At 30.2% G+C, this 20,600-nt stretch overlaps 7 protein-coding genes across 7 annotated transcripts; all 7 read left to right on the top strand.

The window, feature by feature from the left end:
• Positions 1–72: 72 nt before the first annotated feature.
• Positions 73–9,534, top strand: DFA_01984 (uncharacterized protein; the record flags this gene model as incomplete). The annotated part of the gene is made up of 11 exons (XM_004359888.1): positions 73–80; positions 848–1,898; positions 2,133–2,333; positions 2,409–2,970; positions 3,033–3,178; positions 3,266–4,357; positions 4,421–5,699; positions 5,782–5,826; positions 5,896–8,374; positions 8,461–8,977; positions 9,061–9,534. The coding sequence occupies 11 exons, from the start codon at positions 73–75 to the stop codon at positions 9,532–9,534; spliced, it is 7,854 nt and encodes a 2,617-aa protein (XP_004359945.1).
• A 504-nt stretch (positions 9,535–10,038) lies between these two features.
• DFA_01983 (uncharacterized protein) lies at positions 10,039–11,853 on the top strand (the record flags this gene model as incomplete). Its single annotated transcript, XM_004359887.1, has 1 exon — positions 10,039–11,853. One exon carries the CDS (start codon positions 10,039–10,041, stop codon positions 11,851–11,853), a length of 1,815 nt encoding a protein of 604 aa, XP_004359944.1.
• A 325-nt stretch (positions 11,854–12,178) lies between these two features.
• prmt1 (protein arginine methyltransferase) lies at positions 12,179–13,487 on the top strand (the record flags this gene model as incomplete). Its single annotated transcript, XM_004359886.1, has 4 exons — positions 12,179–12,283; positions 12,379–12,829; positions 12,943–13,058; positions 13,131–13,487. The coding sequence occupies 4 exons, from the start codon at positions 12,179–12,181 to the stop codon at positions 13,485–13,487; spliced, it is 1,029 nt and encodes a 342-aa protein (XP_004359943.1).
• A 414-nt stretch (positions 13,488–13,901) lies between these two features.
• On the top strand, positions 13,902–14,762 carry DFA_01981 (uncharacterized protein; the record flags this gene model as incomplete). The annotated part of the gene is made up of 3 exons (XM_004359885.1): positions 13,902–14,190; positions 14,270–14,389; positions 14,467–14,762. 3 exons carry the CDS (start codon positions 13,902–13,904, stop codon positions 14,760–14,762), a joined length of 705 nt encoding a protein of 234 aa, XP_004359942.1.
• A 188-nt stretch (positions 14,763–14,950) lies between these two features.
• Positions 14,951–15,817, top strand: DFA_01980 (uncharacterized protein; the record flags this gene model as incomplete). Its single annotated transcript, XM_004359884.1, has 1 exon — positions 14,951–15,817. The coding sequence occupies one exon, from the start codon at positions 14,951–14,953 to the stop codon at positions 15,815–15,817; it is 867 nt and encodes a 288-aa protein (XP_004359941.1).
• Positions 15,818–15,891: 74 nt separating this feature from the next.
• Positions 15,892–16,566, top strand: DFA_01979 (uncharacterized protein; the record flags this gene model as incomplete). Its single annotated transcript, XM_004359883.1, has 1 exon — positions 15,892–16,566. One exon carries the CDS (start codon positions 15,892–15,894, stop codon positions 16,564–16,566), a length of 675 nt encoding a protein of 224 aa, XP_004359940.1.
• Positions 16,567–17,051: 485 nt separating this feature from the next.
• On the top strand, positions 17,052–20,544 carry DFA_01978 (putative guanine nucleotide exchange factor; the record flags this gene model as incomplete). The annotated part of the gene is made up of 3 exons (XM_004359882.1): positions 17,052–19,872; positions 19,950–20,094; positions 20,166–20,544. The coding sequence occupies 3 exons, from the start codon at positions 17,052–17,054 to the stop codon at positions 20,542–20,544; spliced, it is 3,345 nt and encodes a 1,114-aa protein (XP_004359939.1).
• Positions 20,545–20,600: the final 56 nt, after the last annotated feature.

The raw sequence follows: 20,600 nt of genomic DNA, 5'->3' as shown, positions 1-20,600 counted from the left end.
CAACGATATGGTGGTGGTGGTGGTAGCTACTTTTATGATGCATCGTGGTGTGTAATGAATCATGATATATAAATGATTGAGTTAATTTGATTGGTAACAAGATCTTATAATGACCAATCATCATAATAGTCAACATTCAACTGATCAGTTGAACGACACTTGTTTTGGTTAAAATCAAATGTATGTACCCCTCTCTCGAAACACACACATTCAAGATCTGTTGTTATATATATATATATCGTCAATTTTGCTTCTACACATTCTTTTCTCTTCTCCACTCCTCACACTCAGATGATATGATCAATTGAGTGATCTATCTATTCCCATCCATATCAAATTAATATATGTCCTTTCTCTTGTCTACGCTACGCTACCTACTGCTATTATTCTTCTTATCCTCTTCCTCTCTCTCTCTCTCTTTGTGTCTAAAGAGTAGTATTATTGGTATTGTTATTTCCAACACTATTATTATATGAATGCATGATAGTTACTTTAATCGTTAGTACTATTTGTACCACCCATTTATCGTCACCATCAACACTACTACTACTACCATCACTACTACAACACGTACTATAGTGTCGGTTTCTGTTTGAAGTCAAATCCATGCCCAATTTCGGAAATTGTTAGGGGATAGTATTGGTTAAGAGTCTTTACTTTATTTTTTAAACATTTTAATTAAAAAATATCTAAAAATAATAATAACAAATAATAATATTAGTAGTAGTAGTAATAATAGTGATAATTATTTTATTTATTTATTTATTTTATTTAATTAAACATTTTTATTATTTGTGATGAATAGATTATTAATATTAATTTATTTAATATTTTTAATTAAATCCAGTTGTCACCATGTTTTGGCATTTCCGTTTCTGGGCATTGAACAAGTAGTGCCATCCAAAGGCAAGATTGGAGTTGTAAAGACAATTGAAATCAAAGGAAGAGCATTTGGAGATGACATTTCAAATATTGTCGTCAATTTGGTTGGGGCTGGTCAGTGTATTGTACAAAGTGTGTTTGATGATCGTTCCATCACTTGTACTCTTCCAGTCTACCTTTCAAATCGAAGATTTAGAGTGACGGTAGAGGTGAATGGTACAATGACATCTGACCCAGCTTACTATCGTTACTATGGTCGATTAACATGTAGAGGTCTTTCAGATCAACAACAAGACCCTATCACAACTGGTTCAAATTTTCAAAAACAAGTAGATTGGTGGTATATTTATTGGGTAGCAAATCAACAACAACCAAATGACAATGACAATGAAAATGATGGTGGAAGATACATTTATTCAGATTCTCTTAATATTCAACCATCTTGGAAATCAAATTTAATTAGAAAATTACCAATCAGCAATAATGGTGGTAATAATAATAATGTTATTATTATTGGTGATTTTATCGTAAGTCCATTAGCAGCAACATTTTTACAATACAGAGATTATAATTATTTGGCTTATAATGATATTCAAGGTCATCGAGATGAACAGAGTGGAGAACAAACTGTTACCTATCCACTCGATGGATTAGAAGGTCAAGGAAAAGGCTTGTTTATGTGGGATGAATCAACTATGCATGGTATACATATAATTCATAGTGTACCGGCTTTTCCAGCAATTGCAACACCACCACGACTCAAACAAAAAGCCTCAAGATGGTTGGAATTGAATAACAAATCAAAGAGTAAAACGATAACACAAACGGAAACGGAAGAATTGAAAAACATCTACGATGAATTCTATCAACAAGTCAAAGGTTCAAGTGGTAACTTTAATTTGACATTTCTAGATCCATTCACACAGGCCAAAACAACCGATAGCGACGATGACGACAGTGAATATTTAATAGATGATAGTATCAATGCCGATGATAGCCATGGATGGCTAGGAGGTGTAAGTACCAGTAGTATGAACTCTGCTTCGTTTTACGTTTACTATATTGTTATATATAATTATATTATATGTTTTAAGTATATATATAATACCTATTTATTTAAATTATATTTATATTCTTTCTCTATCTCTCTCTCTCTATGTGTTTTTCTAAACAAATGGATCCTTTATTTATTTATTTATTTATTTGCTTTTTAACAAAAACACTAACCAAAACACATGTCATGTTTTTAGAATTCAAACAATAATCATAATTTCTTTTGTAGGGAATTTGACAATTACCAAGTTGCATTGAAATATTATGCTCAAACAAATGCAGCTTTATACTCTTATCGATTAATTAATAATAATTCAAATATTGATGATTTTAATAATAGAAATAATCAGAATTCATTTATTGATAATTTAAATTCTTTAAAATCAAATTATTTAAATGTATGTATGGTGATATCATACAACAAATGAAATGGAAATGAATTAATTGTTGTTGATCGTTTTTTTTTTTTGTAGGAATGTTCAAGTTTTTTAAATAATAATAATTCAAATAGTAAATGTGATTGGATTGATGATTCAATTAAAATTAAAGGGTTATCAAATACTGTATTATTTACTAAAACTAGTATTACCGCTTCTTTAAAATATTTAAATCAACAATCAAGATTTAAGGACAATAATAATAATGAAGATGATGATCAAAATAATAATGAAAATAATGAAAACAGTACACCACCTTCAACAACAACAACACAAGGAAGATATCCAAGTATATTAAAGAATAGTAATAATAATAATAACAAATCAAATAGTAATAATAATTCAAAACCTAGAATGATAACCAAATATATTACTAGATCTGGTAAAAAAGATAATACTGTAGTATTCTCCTCTGCGACCAATAACAAGAATGTCGGCGTTGATATTTGGGAAAGAGTTGTAGAATTATACGATCAACCAATGTTTGTCGAAGGTTGTACTGTTTCCCAATCATCAAATCATTTTTATAATCCTCAAAATTTAAAATTGGATCCAAAGAATTCAATTCAAGCCAAATTATCAAATGTTGAATATTTATGTATGTAAAAAAAAAAAAAAGAGGATAAATATTTACATATTATTAATTTGTTTTTAATTTAGCATATTTTGATAAAGAAGGTTTAATTAATTCAAAAGGTAGGATTAATTTATATTCTAAACAAGCTTATAGCATGTACCCAATCAAATCAAGTGGGTTTGATATTTCAATTTTTTGTGTTGGTGATTTAAATAGAAATATTGGTCAAGTATGTAAGATAAAACAATTTTATACTTTTCAAGAATATTTAAATTAATATTTATTTATTATTTATTATTTATTTATTTATTATTAGGAAAAAAAAGGAGGAGGAATATTATGTTTTAAAAATGATCATTTATCATTTTATTTTAATAGAATGGTATCATATTATTCTACTAGTCAGGATGAAGATGAAACAACTCTTTTACCATGGTCAATACCATTTTCTCAACCATTGGAAATTTTAAATTCATTAGGTCAACCCATCAACAATAGTAGTAGTATTGGTGTTTCGTTTGAAATTTTGGAAATATTCCCTCAAACTTTTAATATTCCAATAAGATATCAAAACAACAACAACAACAACAACAACAAGAATAATAGTGTATCATTTAAAAAGAGAGAAAACTACAACAATGGAGTTAGAACCAAACTTTTAAAACAATTTGTACAAATCAGTTCAAGTCAATCATCATTTACATCAAAATCAATAAGAAATCGAGAAGAGAGCCAAGATGGTATTGGATTTTCGAGTAGATATATGTTTACAGATAAAAGGTTATACAGTCTCCTTTATACTGCTGCATCAATTACAGATAATATTTATTGTTGTATCTATCAATTAGATTCTTATAGCAGACCTATTGCTTGTACATTGGATAATTCAATTCAATTAAATAATTTAAATCAACAACAAATTAAGAATAATAATAATAATAATAATATAGATTTCCCACCATTAAATTTAAAACAACCATCATCAACGTTTTCATCTCCCTCTATTGTTTCAAGACCAATAGATAGATTGAAATTTGTAGATGACGGTTGGATAGAGTTTCAACATGATATTATGGTTGCTAAAAAGTTTAAGAATATTATTCAACAATTCACCACCACCTCTGACAATTCACCACTATCAATCATATTTACCGATTGGATTGATAAACCAATTCAAATTAAATATGATATTGATGGTAGAAATCCTTCCAATAGTCGTTCAACATTTGATCAAACCTCAATTATCTATAGCAACAGTCAACAATGTTCAATTGAATTAATTTATCTACAAACCCTTCAATTAATTGTCTCTCAATCACCAACAGCCTATTCCAGTTATCAAAATTCAAACAATACCAAAACTCTATTTAATGCTTTATCATTATCGATTTCAATGAAAATATTTAATGTATGTAAACAAAAGAAAAAGAAAAATATTATATCAAGTTTAATTTATTTTATTATTATTTAGGAAATTGAAAACAAATTAAATAATACAATAATACCAAAATGTTTTAATGCAATTGAATTTCCAAAAGATTATAATTTAGATGTTGAAAATATTAATATTTTTAATAATCAAATGATATCTTTAATTGGAGCATTTTGGGATTTAATGGATTTAAATAATGATGTTGGTTATGGAAGACCTGGATTTAGTGATGAAAATCAAGGATCAATGGCATTTAATTGGATTCAATTGTTAAATCTTGTTTTTAGTTTGGCAGCAGACAACAACAATGAATTATCAATTAATAATTATTTCAACAATCTATTAGATCCTCTATCCTCTACATCAACCATGCAAAATTTAAATATATTATATTACAACCTTGTCATTACACCACCTGAAATACAACAACAACAACAGTCTAAAAATATTTCAAAAAATAGTAGAGAAAGAGAGTTGTCACCTTTACCAAATGATATTATTGAAAGTTTTAATACAAATAACTTGGGTCAAGAAGTAATTGATAGAATAATGAAATCATTGGATATGTGGATTACCATCAATGAAAACAATCAAGCCATTCAAATATTATTAAACAATCCTCAACAACAACAATCATCTCAACTATTAGAGTACTTGGAGGATATTTATCATGAAATTCGTTCTGATGATATTACACTATGTTACAAATACTCTAATCATAATAACACTATTAGTAATAATTCAAGTTATATAGTTGATCTTTGTAATAATCCACTATCAATTGTATCAATAACCAATTTAATAGTAATGGCTATCAACTCTATCAATTCAATTCAACTTAATAAGAATATAAATGGTGGCGTAGATTTATTCTATTTACCATCACCTTCAACTTTAAAGACAAACAACTTTGGTCTCTTGATCACACTTGTTAATAACTCAATTTGCGATGTTGCTCTTGTAAACAACAAATTACTTTTGGATAATATTTTAAATATTACAAAGATCAATTCTACAAGTGTAGAGGGAAAGGTTGAAAAAATAATTATAGACAATGGATTATGTAAAAATATCGGACCTACCATATCAAACATACAACAAGTATCTGGACTGACAACTGGTGGTTACCAAATTACAATGATTGGTTTCTATTTTACAGAATACAATGTAGCTATGATTGGTGAAAAGGAATGTTTACAAACAATGTTTATATCAAATACTAAATTAATTTGTATTGTTCCTCCTAATATTGGTAAATCTCATCAAATTAAAATTAAAGATCAATCATCTCAATCTAATTTCTTTTTTAATTATAATGGTAAGTAAAAAAGAAAAAAAAAAAAGAAATATATATATAGATTTAGATTTGCTAACTTTTTTTATTTTATTTTTTTTTATAGATACAATTATTTATAATGTTGGTCCAAAATTAATTGATAATAATAGTATTATTACAATTAAAGGATTAAATTTTGGTTTTGAAAAGAACAAGGTACAAGTTTTTATTGGTCAAGATTTATGTAGCATACAATCGATTACTCATACCCAAATTATATGTAAAATGAATTTGATCGGTGGAGCGGTCGGTCGAAATAGATTGGTTAGAGTTTTTATTGGTGATACATTGTCGACCTATCAAAACGATGATATCAACGAATCAATGATATCCTATTCACCACCAACCATTCAACGTGTATTAAATGGTACCTCTAGTTCATCGGTATCTATTTGGAGCAAGACCGATCGGGAAGTAATCACAATTATTGGTTTGAGATTTGGTACCAATCTTTCACCACCACTAGTCAATATTGGAGATTATAGATGCTTTGTGTTGGAATACAATACGACCACCATTCAATGTAGAGTACCTCCATCCAATTCATTTGGACCATTCCCTCTTTTGGTTCAAGTAGATGGTCAACTATCCAATCGTATTCCATTTTATTTTGCTGCTGCAGAGATTCAGTACCTTTCATCAACAAGGATACCAACTGTTGGTCAGTTTATACATCTATATGGTAGTGGATTGGGTATGACCAGTGAATCAATCAACTATATCCGTATTAATCAATCGATTGATATTACCGATCAATGCTCTCAATTTGCCACATTTATAGAATGTCTATTGCCAAAAGGTATTGGTGCCAATCTGCGGTTGGACCTATCGGTTCGTGATCAAAAAACTATTGGTATCACCCCTATATTCTCTTACAATCCGCCATTGATTAAATCAATATCGATCGACTCCACACTTAAAAGAGTGACAATCATAGGATCTGACTTTATTCCGAGTCAAGTATCTTATCTTCTCAAAAGTGTAATGGTTATTTTCAACAATAGTCCATTATCTTCCTCTTCCTCTTCTTCATACCTCAATGAAACGACCATTATCACCCAATTGAATGAAAATTCAATAGACATTGACTATATATCATCTGTAAAAGTGATGATTGGTTATCTTTATTCCAATCTTTACAATCTCAATCCAAACTATGGTGACTATGGATGTAGTGGTTTCATGAAATATGGAAATCAAAATATTTCAGTCACCAACGGTGAATACAATCCACATCAATATGGATGGTGTAAAGGAATAACAAATAATACTCAATGTCTAGCAACTTTACAGTTTAATCTACCAAATGATTGTACAGCCAGTACAACAAAAGAAGATGGTTTAATTTTAATCTCTTTCAAGTACACTGTCAATTTAAATTTGGTCATTGATAGTGAAATTATAAATAGTATTGGTGGTGTAGGTTCTAAAACTCGACTTCCTCCTCCTGTTCCTCTGTCTTTTGCTCAACTATCAAGTGTAATTGTGTTGGTAAAGACAAATTACAATGGTAAACAGGAAACGAGAAAGTTAAAGTTATCCAACTATCGTCAATCGATTGACTGTCCTTTATCATGTTTGGTAGTCATTCAATCAAGTGATAAATCACTCATTCCTATTTTCAATAATATACCATTTAATTTCCAACCACCACAAACTACATCGCTGGAAATGAACGTTGGATTCTTTACATTGGATAGATTCAGTGGTCCAGTTTCAATGTCATTGCAATCACATTTTAAATCATTGTTTACCATTACTCTTCCGATTGGTAGATTTACCTTTTCTACTAGTGTACAAACAAAATCATTTGCCAGTGGACCAATCACCGCTATAGTGTCTGCCACTACACCACCAGATCAACTAGTCAATATATTTGAACAAACCAACTTGAACAATCCATTATATATAATCAACAATTCAACAAGAAATATAAATCCAACAAGAAAGGCAACAACCTCTTCTTCTTCTTCTTCTTCTTCTACGACTTGGATCATTGAAATTGCAGCAACAGATTTATTCAATGATTATCCATCATTTTCAAGATTTGGTCAAAATATTATAATTAGAAATGATTATGATATAAATAACCCACCTCAACTATATATTGATAGAGTCACTAAATTGGTGTGTACCAACATACTTCCACTCTCTACTCGCAAAAGATCATGTCAATTCCCAAGACTTGCATCACCACCACCCAAAAATATTCGAAATATTATTACACTTGAACAATCGTCAACATGGCTTGCCAATACCTATCCATTCAATTATTCAAAGATTGTTGTTAGTGGATATGTCTTTAATGATTTGAATCGTAATTTTATTCGAGAGGGACAAGAATCTGGTTTGGGTGGAATCACAATCAATGCCATCTACTATGGTACTCAATTCAAAACAAAATCTCAACTCGATGGAAAATATTCTCTCGACATTGATGATAGCAACATTTCCGTCTCTGGACCAGGTCCCATTGTCTTGTCACTTTTCGATAAACCATCTAGTCTATCAACTTATTTCACTCCTTATTCTTGGACTCCTTCAGTAACCATTCAACCTCCCACTGTCACATATCCAAATACCAATATCCCAATGATTGATCGTTCATCTTATCCTTCTTGTATTTATAATGGTTTAGATTTTACTTCAATGTCTTTGTATGCCTTATAAAAAAAAAAAAAAAAAAGAAAGAAAAGATTGTTTAAATTAATTAATTAATTGTTTTTTTTGTATCTATATATAGAATTACATTTGAAAAAACAATTAAATCAATAGAAGAAAAGAATGTTAGTATTAATGGTAGAATACAAAAACAACAGGTATCACAAGAATATAAATATGAATGGAATGTTTGTGGAGTATGTGATACATGTACGTACAAGGTAAAAAATTCATCAAACTATGGGTTATCAGTTTGTCAAACATCGCTGTCTAAAGTAGGCTCACCAGTCGTTCATTTGGGTGAGACTGTATTTTCAACGTGGTCACCAAATGTGGCAAATAATACCGGAGCTACACTGACCATTAAAACTACAAAACCAGTGTGTCCAGGTGGAAAACCAAGAACAACTAGAATACATTTGGCATGTGGAAGTACCATTGCAACCGTATGGATCAAAGAATCATCACCTTGTGAATATGATATCTATATGATCACTCCAAGTGCTTGTTCAAATCCAAAATGTAGATATCAAGGTATTGATTTTACTCCTCTATCAAGAGTTGATTATCAAATTGTTTCAAAAATTGGTTATGAAACTGTATGTATATTTGAAAAAGAAATTAATTTATAATCAAAAAACATATTTATTAATTTATTTATTTTTACTAAAAATTAAAAAAGAAAACATTAATTTTTAGTATTTGTGGAACATCAAATCAATGTATACAAAAATTAGGTGATCAATATATAAATAATAATAATAATAATAATAATGGAATATCAATCAATGATATGGCATCATGTATGTTGGTAACCAATAACAATAGTAATAATAATTTGAGCAGTTACAATTATAATAGATGGATTTTAGTTGCCAACAATTCAAATAGTCAATGGGTATCAAATTATGGAGGTTCAATTGCATTGATCTATAAAAATACGAATCCATCTACATTGACAACTAAAACCACCAACCCTGCCAACGCATCTAAAAACCAACCTCTACCATTACAATGCTCTCCCAATGAACCTATTTTATCGATTATATTTTATTGTGCTACAGGTACCAACCAAACATCTGTGACTAGTTTAGAACAATCATCACCTTGTAGTTATACAGTTCGTATGAATACCCCATTAGTTTGTAATCAATAAAAAAAAAAAGTATAGTATGCTGATGTTTTTTTACCTTTTTGAATCGGTTAGCATATCCATTACGTAGATAATATCAAAGATTGTTACACTTCTTTGATAAATATTTGGGATCTCGCGAGGTCTGTTGAAAGAATCTTTGATACTTTCTACATTCCGAATGTTGATTTTCTTGAAGATAGTGCTTTCTAGTGAATTTTGATAATGATTATCGGATAAGAAGATGTAAATTCAATGTTGTTAATCAGGAATCTGTAGGTTCTACTCTACCGTGATCTGGACGATTTGAGAGTCTCCAATGTTGACTTGTCGTCCATGAGGACAGTGTCTTCTCTCTCAAATGTGAATTGTACACCGTCAAGAAGTCAGCTTTTAACTGGACTCTAGACGAAGAGTATGTATTCTACCTTGAATCAAATACCAAAGAATTCTTTTTTTTTTTTTTAATTTTTTTTAAATTTAACGAAAATATTATACATGTAATATTTTCGTTATATCTCTATTAAAATGGAAGGTGATAGTTCAAGTACCGTAGCACCAGTATTAGTAGTAACTGAAAATAATAATGAACAACAAAAACAATTAAAAAGAAATCATCCAGAAGAAGAAGCAGCAAACAACACTGATGAAAAGAAAGTAGTAGATGATCTAAAAGATACAACAACAGCAACAGTAGTAGGAGGAGTAGTAGATGAACAAAAAGTAGATATTACAAAGGGTAGAAACTATCATGATAAAGAAGCATTCATTCAACAAGGTAGAATCAAAAGATTAAAACACGATGAAAAGTTTAAAAGTTCACCAACATCATCGGTTAGTCAAGAAAAGAGAGATATCGATAGAGAACGTTCATTAAAGTACAAGAATGAAGAGATGGAGAAACACATCCAACTGTGTAACGCATTCTACAATGAAAACAAAGAGGTGGTCGACAAGAATTCATCGTCAGAGACAAAACGACAAAAGACACCAGTTGCTATGCTCTTTAGTTATGTTGGTACCGGTCACTTTGGTCTAGAGTACACCTATGAAGAAAAGTATCCTGCATTAGAGAATTATTTGGAAAAGGCTCTCTTTCTCTCTGGTATGATCCTTCCAACCAACTTTGGTGATGTCACTCGTATCAAATGGTCTCGATCAAGTAGAACCGACAAGGGTGTACACTCGCTATCAACCATCATCGGTGCATCCATTCTCATCAATCGTGAAAAGATCCAAACCAAAGAAGGTGTGCGTGCCTATATCGATCAAATCAATTCTTATCTTCCACCAACTCTTCACATTGTCTCAATGGCCACCACCTCTAGATCATTCATGCCAAGACGTCAAACTTCAAGTCGTACCTATCACTATGTATTGCCAAAGAAATTCCTTGGCAATCAATTCACATTGCAAGAAATCAATGAAAAGATACTTTCACTATTCATCGGTACAAATAGTTATCACAACTTTACTACTCTTAGAAAAACTTATTCTTCAATTTTAATTAATCAACAACAACAACAACAACAACAAAATCAAAATAATCAAAATAATAAGAATAATAATAAGAATAATAATAAGAATAATAAGAAAAAGAAGAAAAATAGAGGTAAAAATAATCAAAGTGATGATGAAGATGATGAAAGTGAAGAAGAAGAAGAAGAAGAGGAAGAATTGGAGGAAGAAAAAGTAAAAGAACAACAACAACAACAAAAAAAGGTTATAAATAGAGTTGATGAAATGAATTTTTACAAGACAAATGTAAAGAATTGTAGAAAGATACATTCCTTTACAATTGGCGAAACATTTTTGGTAGAATCAAATGATCAACAACAAGAGGAATGGGTCAAATTTATGATTGAAGGTGAATCTTTTATTCAATATCAAATCAGAAAGATGGTTGGTTTTGTTTTGGCTGTTTGTCATGGTTTGGTTGATGTTAAAATATTAGAGATTGCATTAAAGGGACCATTCTCGATCAATTCACCAATTGCTCCACCCGATACATTGTATCTCTACGATTGTCGTGTCAATGAACGCAAATCAGATGTCCTATACAATGTATTTTCAATGGAAACCAAAGAAGAAATACAAAAAGATAAGAATTTATTTTGTTCGAAACAACTGTATCCACACTTGAACCAATTAAACAATCAAAAGAAATTCTTTGAATCTTTTATCGAAAAGGCTTTACCATCACATTACTTTAGCACAGAGGAAGAAAACTTAGATGACCTCAACAAACTTTTCCTTCAATCAAGAGAAATTAGAGAACAAAAAATAGCTTTTATGAGACAAAGAGAAAAATTACTTCAAGAAGAAGAAGAAGGCCAACAATAATCTTATATAGAATAAATAAATAATAATATATTATTATTATTTGATGGTTTAACCATTATTTGGAGGTATCCTCTTTGAATTTCATTGGAGTAGGAAGTTGGAGGAAGAACAACCGCCAATTAGGATAGATCGCATCCGAAAAATCGTCGTTTTATAAAAAAAAAAAAAAAAACGAAAGCCAACGTTCACCCAACCTTGCTCGAGTCTCTGAAGCATTATTTTTAAGTTATTATTTACTTGTTGGTTTAGTATATTGTTGTTTATCTCTCTCCACATATACCACCCATACACAACTACTATTTGTATAACCATTCATTCATTAATAATGTCTTCAGATGATATCAAGCAACAAGATTTGGTCGATAGAACCAAAGAGTTAACAACCTCTGATTACTATTTCGATTCTTATTCTCATTTTGGTATTCATGAAGTATGTTTTAATAGATAGATGATAGATAAAGATATATATAAACTAACCAACTTTTCTCCTTTTACTTTTTTTTTTTTTCTATTTCTTTTTTTTAGGAAATGTTAAAAGATGATGTTAGAACCTTGTCATACAAGAGAGCTATCTTAAATAATAGACATTTATTCCAAGGAAAGGTAGTTTTGGATGTAGGTTGTGGTACAGGTATTTTGTGTATGTTTGCCGCTCAAGCCGGTGCCAAATTGGTCATTGGTGTTGACAATTCAGAGATTCTCCCAATTGCTCAAAAGATTATCAAGGCAAACAACTTTGAAAACAAGATTCATCTTATCAAGGGAAAGATGGAAGAAGTTACTTTGCCAGTTGAAAAGGTTGATATCATCATCTCTGAGTGGATGGGTTACTTTATGCTCTATGAGGGTATGCTCGACACTGTCTTGTATGCTCGTGATAGATATTTGGCTCCAGGAGGTATTATCATGCCAGACAAGGCTACTTTACATATTACTGCTATCGAAGATTCTGATTACAAGAATGAAAAAATTGAATGTATGTTTAAACAAAAAGAAGAAAGAAGAAGAAGAAGAAGGAAGAGATAGATAGAAAGAAAAAAAAAATAACCAACCAAATTATTTATTTCTTTTTTTTTTTTTCTTTTTTAGATTGGAATACTGTTTATGGTTTTGATATGTCTTGTATTAGAGAAATGGCTTTGGTAGAACCTTTGGTAGATGTTGTTCAACCAAAAATGATTGTTACCACCGATTGTTGTATTTTAGTAAATATCATCAAAAGTTTAACTATTTTATTGATTTATTGATTTATTAATACATCTTTTATTTTCTATTAGAATATTGATATTATGACTATTCAAAAAGAACAATTACCATTTAAATCAGATTTCAAGTTAAAGGCACAAAGAGATGATTTGGTTCACGCTTTTGTTGTCTATTTCGATATTGAATTCACAAAGGGAAGCAAGACCGTCTTTTTCTCTACTGGTCCACGTGCTAAATATACTCACTGGAAGCAATCTATTCTCTACATGGACGATGTTCTCAAGGTTTGTAATGGTGAAGAAATCACTGGTACCATCGACGTCGCTCCATTCCAACAAAATAGACGTGACCTCAAGATTAAATTAGATTATCAATTCAATGGTTCACAAGGTGCTTCTTCTGCATCAACTGAATATCACATGAGATAATAAGCTTATTAATATATATAAATATATATCAACAGCCAACAACAACAAACAACAACAAATAGCGCCGCAACCAAAAAAAAAAAAAAAAAAATATAAGAAAATCAATCCTTCCCAACAACAAAAATAATAATTCTTTTTCCCCACAATAAAGGATCACAAGGTTCAACATAGTAGCTTTTTTTTACTATGACTATTATCAAACAAACAAACCAAGATTAATTTAATTATTTTCGATTTATTTTAATCTGTTTTTGGATATGTGGGAAATTTTCTAACCCTACACTCGTTTGTTCACCAAAATCCAAAACAAAAAAAAAATGAAAACTGGATAGTCTCCATAATGAATATAAATAGGAGGTGAACTGCACGTTAATGTTAAATTATTATTTAATTATATACAATCACAATTAGAAAATGAAATATCAACAAAGTTCACAAAGTCCATATTCAATGGTTTATATTTACCTTGATCCTGGTCAACAATGTAGAGTTGAGAGAGGTGCAATTGTTTACTACAATATGGGTATAACTGTGCAAGGCAAAATGAATGCTGGTACTGAAGATGGAAGTAGTGTTGGAAACTTTTTTAAAGCAGTAGGACGTTCATTATCGAGTGGTGAGTCATTTTGGATGACAAATGTATCTTCTACTGCTCATGGTTCAATGGTTGCCATTGCTCCTCCAACCTCTGGTCAAATAATTGGTAATTATAATAATAATAATAATTAGTATTAAAGTAGTCATTGTAGATTATACTAAAAATTGAGATTTATCTTTTTTAGAATTACAAGTTTCACCAAATCAAACATGGTTGGTAAATGATGGTTGTTTCTTGGCTTGTGATCCAACAGTCCAATATAAAATGAAGAAACAAAAGGTTAAAAATAGTTTTTTAGGAACTGGTTTGTATTAAAATTAAAAAAGATAGAAAGATAGATGGATATTAATTAATAAAAATATTTATTTTAATTTATAATAGGAGGACATTGGATTATGAAAACAGAAGGAGAAGGTACAATGTTGATCAATGGATTTGGAGATGTTGTACCAATTGATTTAGATGGATCGGCTCCTGTTATTGTTGACAATAATAATATTGTCGCTTGGGAATCGACATTGTCATATGAATCAAAGCATTGCAGTGGCACTTTAGGCTTTAGATCAGGTGAAGGTCGGGTATGTCATTTTACAGGTAAAGGAAGAATTTATATTATGACTAGAACTTATCAACAATTTGCAAATGAAATTCAAAGATACCTTCCAAGTAATGGTTAAATCTATCTATCTAAATAATTATAATTATAATTATTTACTATTCAACTTTGAAAATATAAAAATAATAAAGAAAAACAAGCTAGCAAGCACACAAAATATCATTCACTTTTCAAACATACATCTTTTTTTTTAAGAAATAGAATAGTGATAGATAGATTAGATAGATAGAGAGAGAGAGAGAGAATAATATGAAAGAAGAAAAGATTACAAGAGAATTGGAATGTTCTCTTGCAGAGTTTATTCAAATCTATAGAGATGAATCTAGTCAGAATAAATATCATCTAGATAGAGGTGATATCAATATACTATTTAATCAATGGAATGATACTACATCAGCGTCAACAACAACAACAACATCTTCATCTTTTTCATATGATAATATATCAGAGAGAACAATATCATTTCAAGCTCCGATCAATGCACCACCATCCATTAGAAAGATCATCGGTAAAGATGCAACAACGATTGTAGAGAAACAAAAGATACAAAAGAGTAGAGACCCAAATCAACCTCTACTCATTCAAACTCATTATAGACCAGATATAATGGGTGATTACTTTCAAGTTGAATCTGAATGGATTATCACTCCCTTGGCTAATCAACCACCTCGTTGTAAATTAGAGTTAATATTACGCACATCGTTTAATATGAGATTTGTTGGTAATGTCTTTGAACTATTTATCATAAAGGCTGCTGCTTCATCGGCTGCTCAATACGTTGATGTAGTTCAAGATTATTTAGAATTAAACAAATTAAATAGATTAAAACAATTAAAATTACAATTACAATCTCAACAACAAAATCAAAATAATAATAGAATCAATAATAATACGAATAATAATAATAATAATAATAATACGACTACCACTACGACTAATAATAATAATAATAATAACAAGATAAATAATGAAAAGAAAAAGAAACCAATACCAATTAATTTACCAATCACATCTGATGTCATTTTACCAACAACAACTACTACTACTACTACATCAACTACGACAAACAACAACAACAACAACATAACAATGACAAGGAAAAAGAAAAAAGGATAAATCAATTAAAATATAAGAATTGGACAGTTTCTGATTGTAGTAAAAGAGATATTGAAGATTATCTAAAATATGATATGGAGGATTTAAAAGATACAAGTCAATCTGCATCTCAAAGTTTATTAAAAGTGGAAATATCATTGTCTGAAATGTTGTCAAATCATAATAATAATAATAATACAAGTCAATTAAATAATCAAAGTGTAAATAATATAAGTGATTTAATTCAATCACCTATTCATAATAATCATCATCATCATAACCAACATTATAGTCCATCATCATCACTCAATTCTTCATCATCTTCGTCATCATCACCAAATATATCAATGGATGAATATTCAATTGTAACATCATCATCTACATCATCGGCAACGATTCAAGCAATGATTGTAGAGATTAATAATTTAATTGGTCAAATGGAAATCAACAATAGAATATTAAGAGACAAGAGAATGCTACAAGAAGAATCATTGGCCAATCAATTGGGTGATTTAATCGATCAATATGAAGACATTTTAGAAAAACAAAAAGAAATCGATAGTAGTAAAAAAGATCAAGGAACAGGCATATTGGAGGGACTGGGCATTTATATATTTGCATCTTCAGCTATCTTGGTTGGCATCATTACATGCATTGTCTTGTTGACATCGATATTCTCACATTTATTGTCAAAACGTAGTAGTAATAATAATAATCATAATAGTGCTCGTCAGTCTGTTCAACAAATATTAAAACCATTTGCCCGATAATGTCAAACATTACACATTAATACTTTGAAATAAATAAAGAATCATTTTTTGTTTTTTCAACAAAGCTCCAAGATTGAATGATTCTCTTGCCAATAAAAATTCAATGAATAAGACAAGAGTCAGATTGTCGCGATGATGTTTTTTTAATTTAATTTAAATTGCAACAGCGCAATCGTACTGCACACTTACTTTTATTTATTTAATAGAGTACAGTTCTTTAAAGCAAAGTATTATATTACTTGGCCACCACGCATTATTTATTATTACTCAGCTGCACAACACAAGATTTTGTTATTCAAATTATTTGAACATTCAACAAACCACACCAATACAATAGTACACCCAAACACCAAAACCCCTCAAACTTATTATTATTATTATTATTTATTTATTTATTATTATTATTATTACTACTAAACATATATTAATATTTATCTTCAAAGGAGAAAGGAGAAAAAAAGAAAAAGAAAAACATTAATATATCAATGATAGAGTCAGCTACATCAGCTAACGAAATTTATTTAGCTTCATCATCTTCATCTCCATCTGATAGCAATAATGAATATGATACAATATCAACAACAACAAAGAATAAAAGATTATCTACTAATATTTTAACCAACAACAACAACAACAACGAACCAGCCATTAATATATCGTCAACATGGTCTTTACCACCAATAAATAATATTAATAATAATAATAATAATACTACAACTATTACTACGACTAGTACTAGTACTACTACTACTACAACATCAATTAATTTAGAAAGAATAGATACAGTAAGAGGTGAATTATCAATAGATCATCCTCTTCAATCACCTATAAATGTTACTGCCACACAGGTAGTTGCCGATTTAAATGAAAACCAAACCATTAATATTAGAGCTAGCACTGATCCTTCTATTTTAATAGAGTATGAAAAAATCAATCTATACTATACTATACAATACTCTTATATAATCATTGTTTTAACTCCTTCTTTCTCTATTCTCTTTAGACAAAATAATAAGAGTTTTTCATTAGGAGGTAATTTAAAATCAAATAGACAAGGTAGATTGATTGAACATTTTTTAGTGATTGGACTTTCATCTGAAAACAAGATCGATCCAAATGACAAGATATCACATGATGGAAAAGTGTTGTATTCCTATCCACCCGACTATGTATGTGATCCACAAGTAATTAGCTTTTGTTTTCCAGATGGTATCAAATTGCTTCAAGTTCATAGAAGAAATTCATTGACAGAGATTCATGCTGTACTCTTTAAATCATTGTCACAACTCGAAGGTAGTGATACATCGTTTATGTTTTTGGTTACTGGTGGTGAAGAAATGCTCTACGCTGCATGTGTACTAAATACAGAACCAGTAGATGAGCTTCCTTGTTTTTGTCCACCAAAATCAAATGACAAAGAGGAAGAGCTCTCCTCCTCCTCCTCCTCCTCTTCCTCTTCCTCTTCCTCCAACCCAAGAGAAGAATATGCAAAGAGTAAAGTTTGTGTATTTGCACCAAGATGTTATTGTGTGCTTAGTAAATTCCCATTCTTTAAAGCTCATTTTGATTTCATTTACTCTATTCTTGGCAAGGAGAGATTAAATAGAATCAATTCAATTCTAGAGAAACCTCCTGTCCAATCACACAACAAGATGCTTTCAATGACATCTACCAATGATTTGGGTAAATTTAAAGATAACAGTAAAAAACCACTTCCACCCTTACAACAACTTACCAATACTACCATCATATCAAAAGAACAACAACAACAACAACTACTACAGCTTCAACAACAACAACAACAGTCTCCAACATCAAAAAGTACTATGGCAAGATTAGGAATAACCAAACCATTACCACCAATACCTAGTTACCTTGTTTCAACGCCGACTGTTGGTATATCACCACTAAATGTTAGTCCATCTGATTCTCCAACCATCAATCCAGACAGTATTGAAACTCTTTCACTCATATCAAAAAATCAACAAGCCAAACAAAACAGTAGCCATCATTCTAGATCGTATTCGTCGCCACACCATAAACTGCCTACATACACTTCCCAAACACAATTACTTAGAACCCTAGGTAATTCTAGTATAAAAGGAAGTAGTGGTAGCATAACTAGTAGTAGTGGAGGCAACACTAGTTTAGCAGCATCAACAAACAGCGCATCATCCTCTTTTATTGATTTTTCAGCCATTTTAGAATCATTAAATAATAGCAGCAACGATGACTCTTCTTCTCCCTTTTCGGCATCAGCCGATGGCGATGGTACTATTGCCAGTAGTAGTAATAGTAATATTATTAATAACAGCGGTTTTAATAATTCATCACCACCTATACAATTTGGAGACTATTCATCTGCTTCACCTATTGTTTCAACAAACGATCTCATTGTTGTTGCCGATGATGATGATGATGATGATGATGATGATGATGATGATGATGATGATGATGATGATAAACAACAAATCACAGATCAAAAAATCCACTTTTCTGAACACCTAGATAATCCACTTAATAATAGTAATAATAGTAACAATAGTAATAATAGTAATAGAAGTTTAATTGATAGTAGTCCATTGATTCGTGATAAAACAACACCATTACTTCCAGAAAGTATTGGTCTAGAGATGGGAACAACAGTAGAGGAGTTTGAAATTAGAGGTTTATCAAATACAACATCACCAAGAAAAGGAAAACCCCTACCAAAGATTCCTGAAAAGAATGGAAGTATAGAAAATAGTAATGGTAGTATGACAATGGCTGAATTAATTTCACCAATAACTGCTCCAAGTCATCCACCATTGTTACAAATTTCATCACCAACAATGATTTCTAATCATCCATTATCGTTGGATGATCATAGCCTTGCCCCACCCAGTGCTGTTGCTGCTCCTCCTCTTGTAACACCAAGGACCAAAGAAGGAAAACAAAAAGAATTGGCGTTGGAAGAAATAGATATAATTCATTACTATTGTACTTTGATGGTACCAAGAGAAAACCAAAAGTTGATTGTCAAACCACCAGGAGACAATCAACAATTGACCTACGAAGCAGGTGACGACACCCTACAAATCGAAAATTGGTGTCTTGGTGGACTGATGAGAACTCTTTCCATTCGTACCATTCTTCATACAATCACTTCGATCCTTTTGGAAAAATTTTTAATCATCACATCGAAAAATATTGGACTCATTTCAAACACTATCTTTTCATTTATTCCACTTCTTAGACCATATGTTTATCAAGGTGCTTTTATTCCTATATTACCTCAATCAACTTTAGATGTTTTACATTGTCCAAGTATGTAGAAAAAAAAACCAAAAAAAAAAGAAAAAGAAAAAGTAATATTTAACCAATTGTTGTTTCTGTTTCTAAAGTTCCATATGTTATAGGAGTAACAAAAATACCAAATGATATGCCAGAAGTTTTAGATAATTGTATCATTTTGGATGTTGATGAAAATAAATTAATCTATGGTAAAAATTGTCAACCTTTACCAAATTTACCAATTGAAGATAAATTGTAAGTAAACAAACACAAAAGAAAAAAAAAAGCCATCTCTTTAAAATCTAATATTTTCTTTCTTTATTTAGAGAAACAAATTTAAAACCTTATCATGGACAAGTATGGAAAGAAAATACAAGAAAATATTCTTTAGATTATCCATTCAAGACGGTACAAAATGATTTTAAAAGTATTAGTAAATTTTCTTTAGAGTTTAAGGCCTATCATAAATTCATCATTGACACTGTTGCCTATTATATCGATTGGAATATCAATTTTGATTTTGGAAAAAAAGAATACAAGGAACAATTGATCAAACTTTTCCAACCCCAACACACCCAATTTATGAATCAACTCCTAAGTACTCAACTATTTACATCACATACAGAGTTGTTATTTGAAACGGTAAATGATACAAAGAAACCAAAGGAAATCCAATTAAACTCTTATAAAATTAATAAATTATAAGAATTATATTTATAAATTTTGCGCAAACAAGAGAAATATATATTTATGATTTATTC

This window comes from Cavenderia fasciculata (genome assembly GCF_000203815.1).
Source record: "Cavenderia fasciculata unplaced genomic scaffold Scf_Dfasci-F-a-25c12.r2-5, whole genome shotgun sequence".
Taxonomy (NCBI): Eukaryota; Evosea; class Eumycetozoa; order Acytosteliales; family Cavenderiaceae; genus Cavenderia; species Cavenderia fasciculata.
Note: the sequence above shows the minus strand (reverse complement) of the source record. Positions and strands in the feature narration are given on the sequence as shown.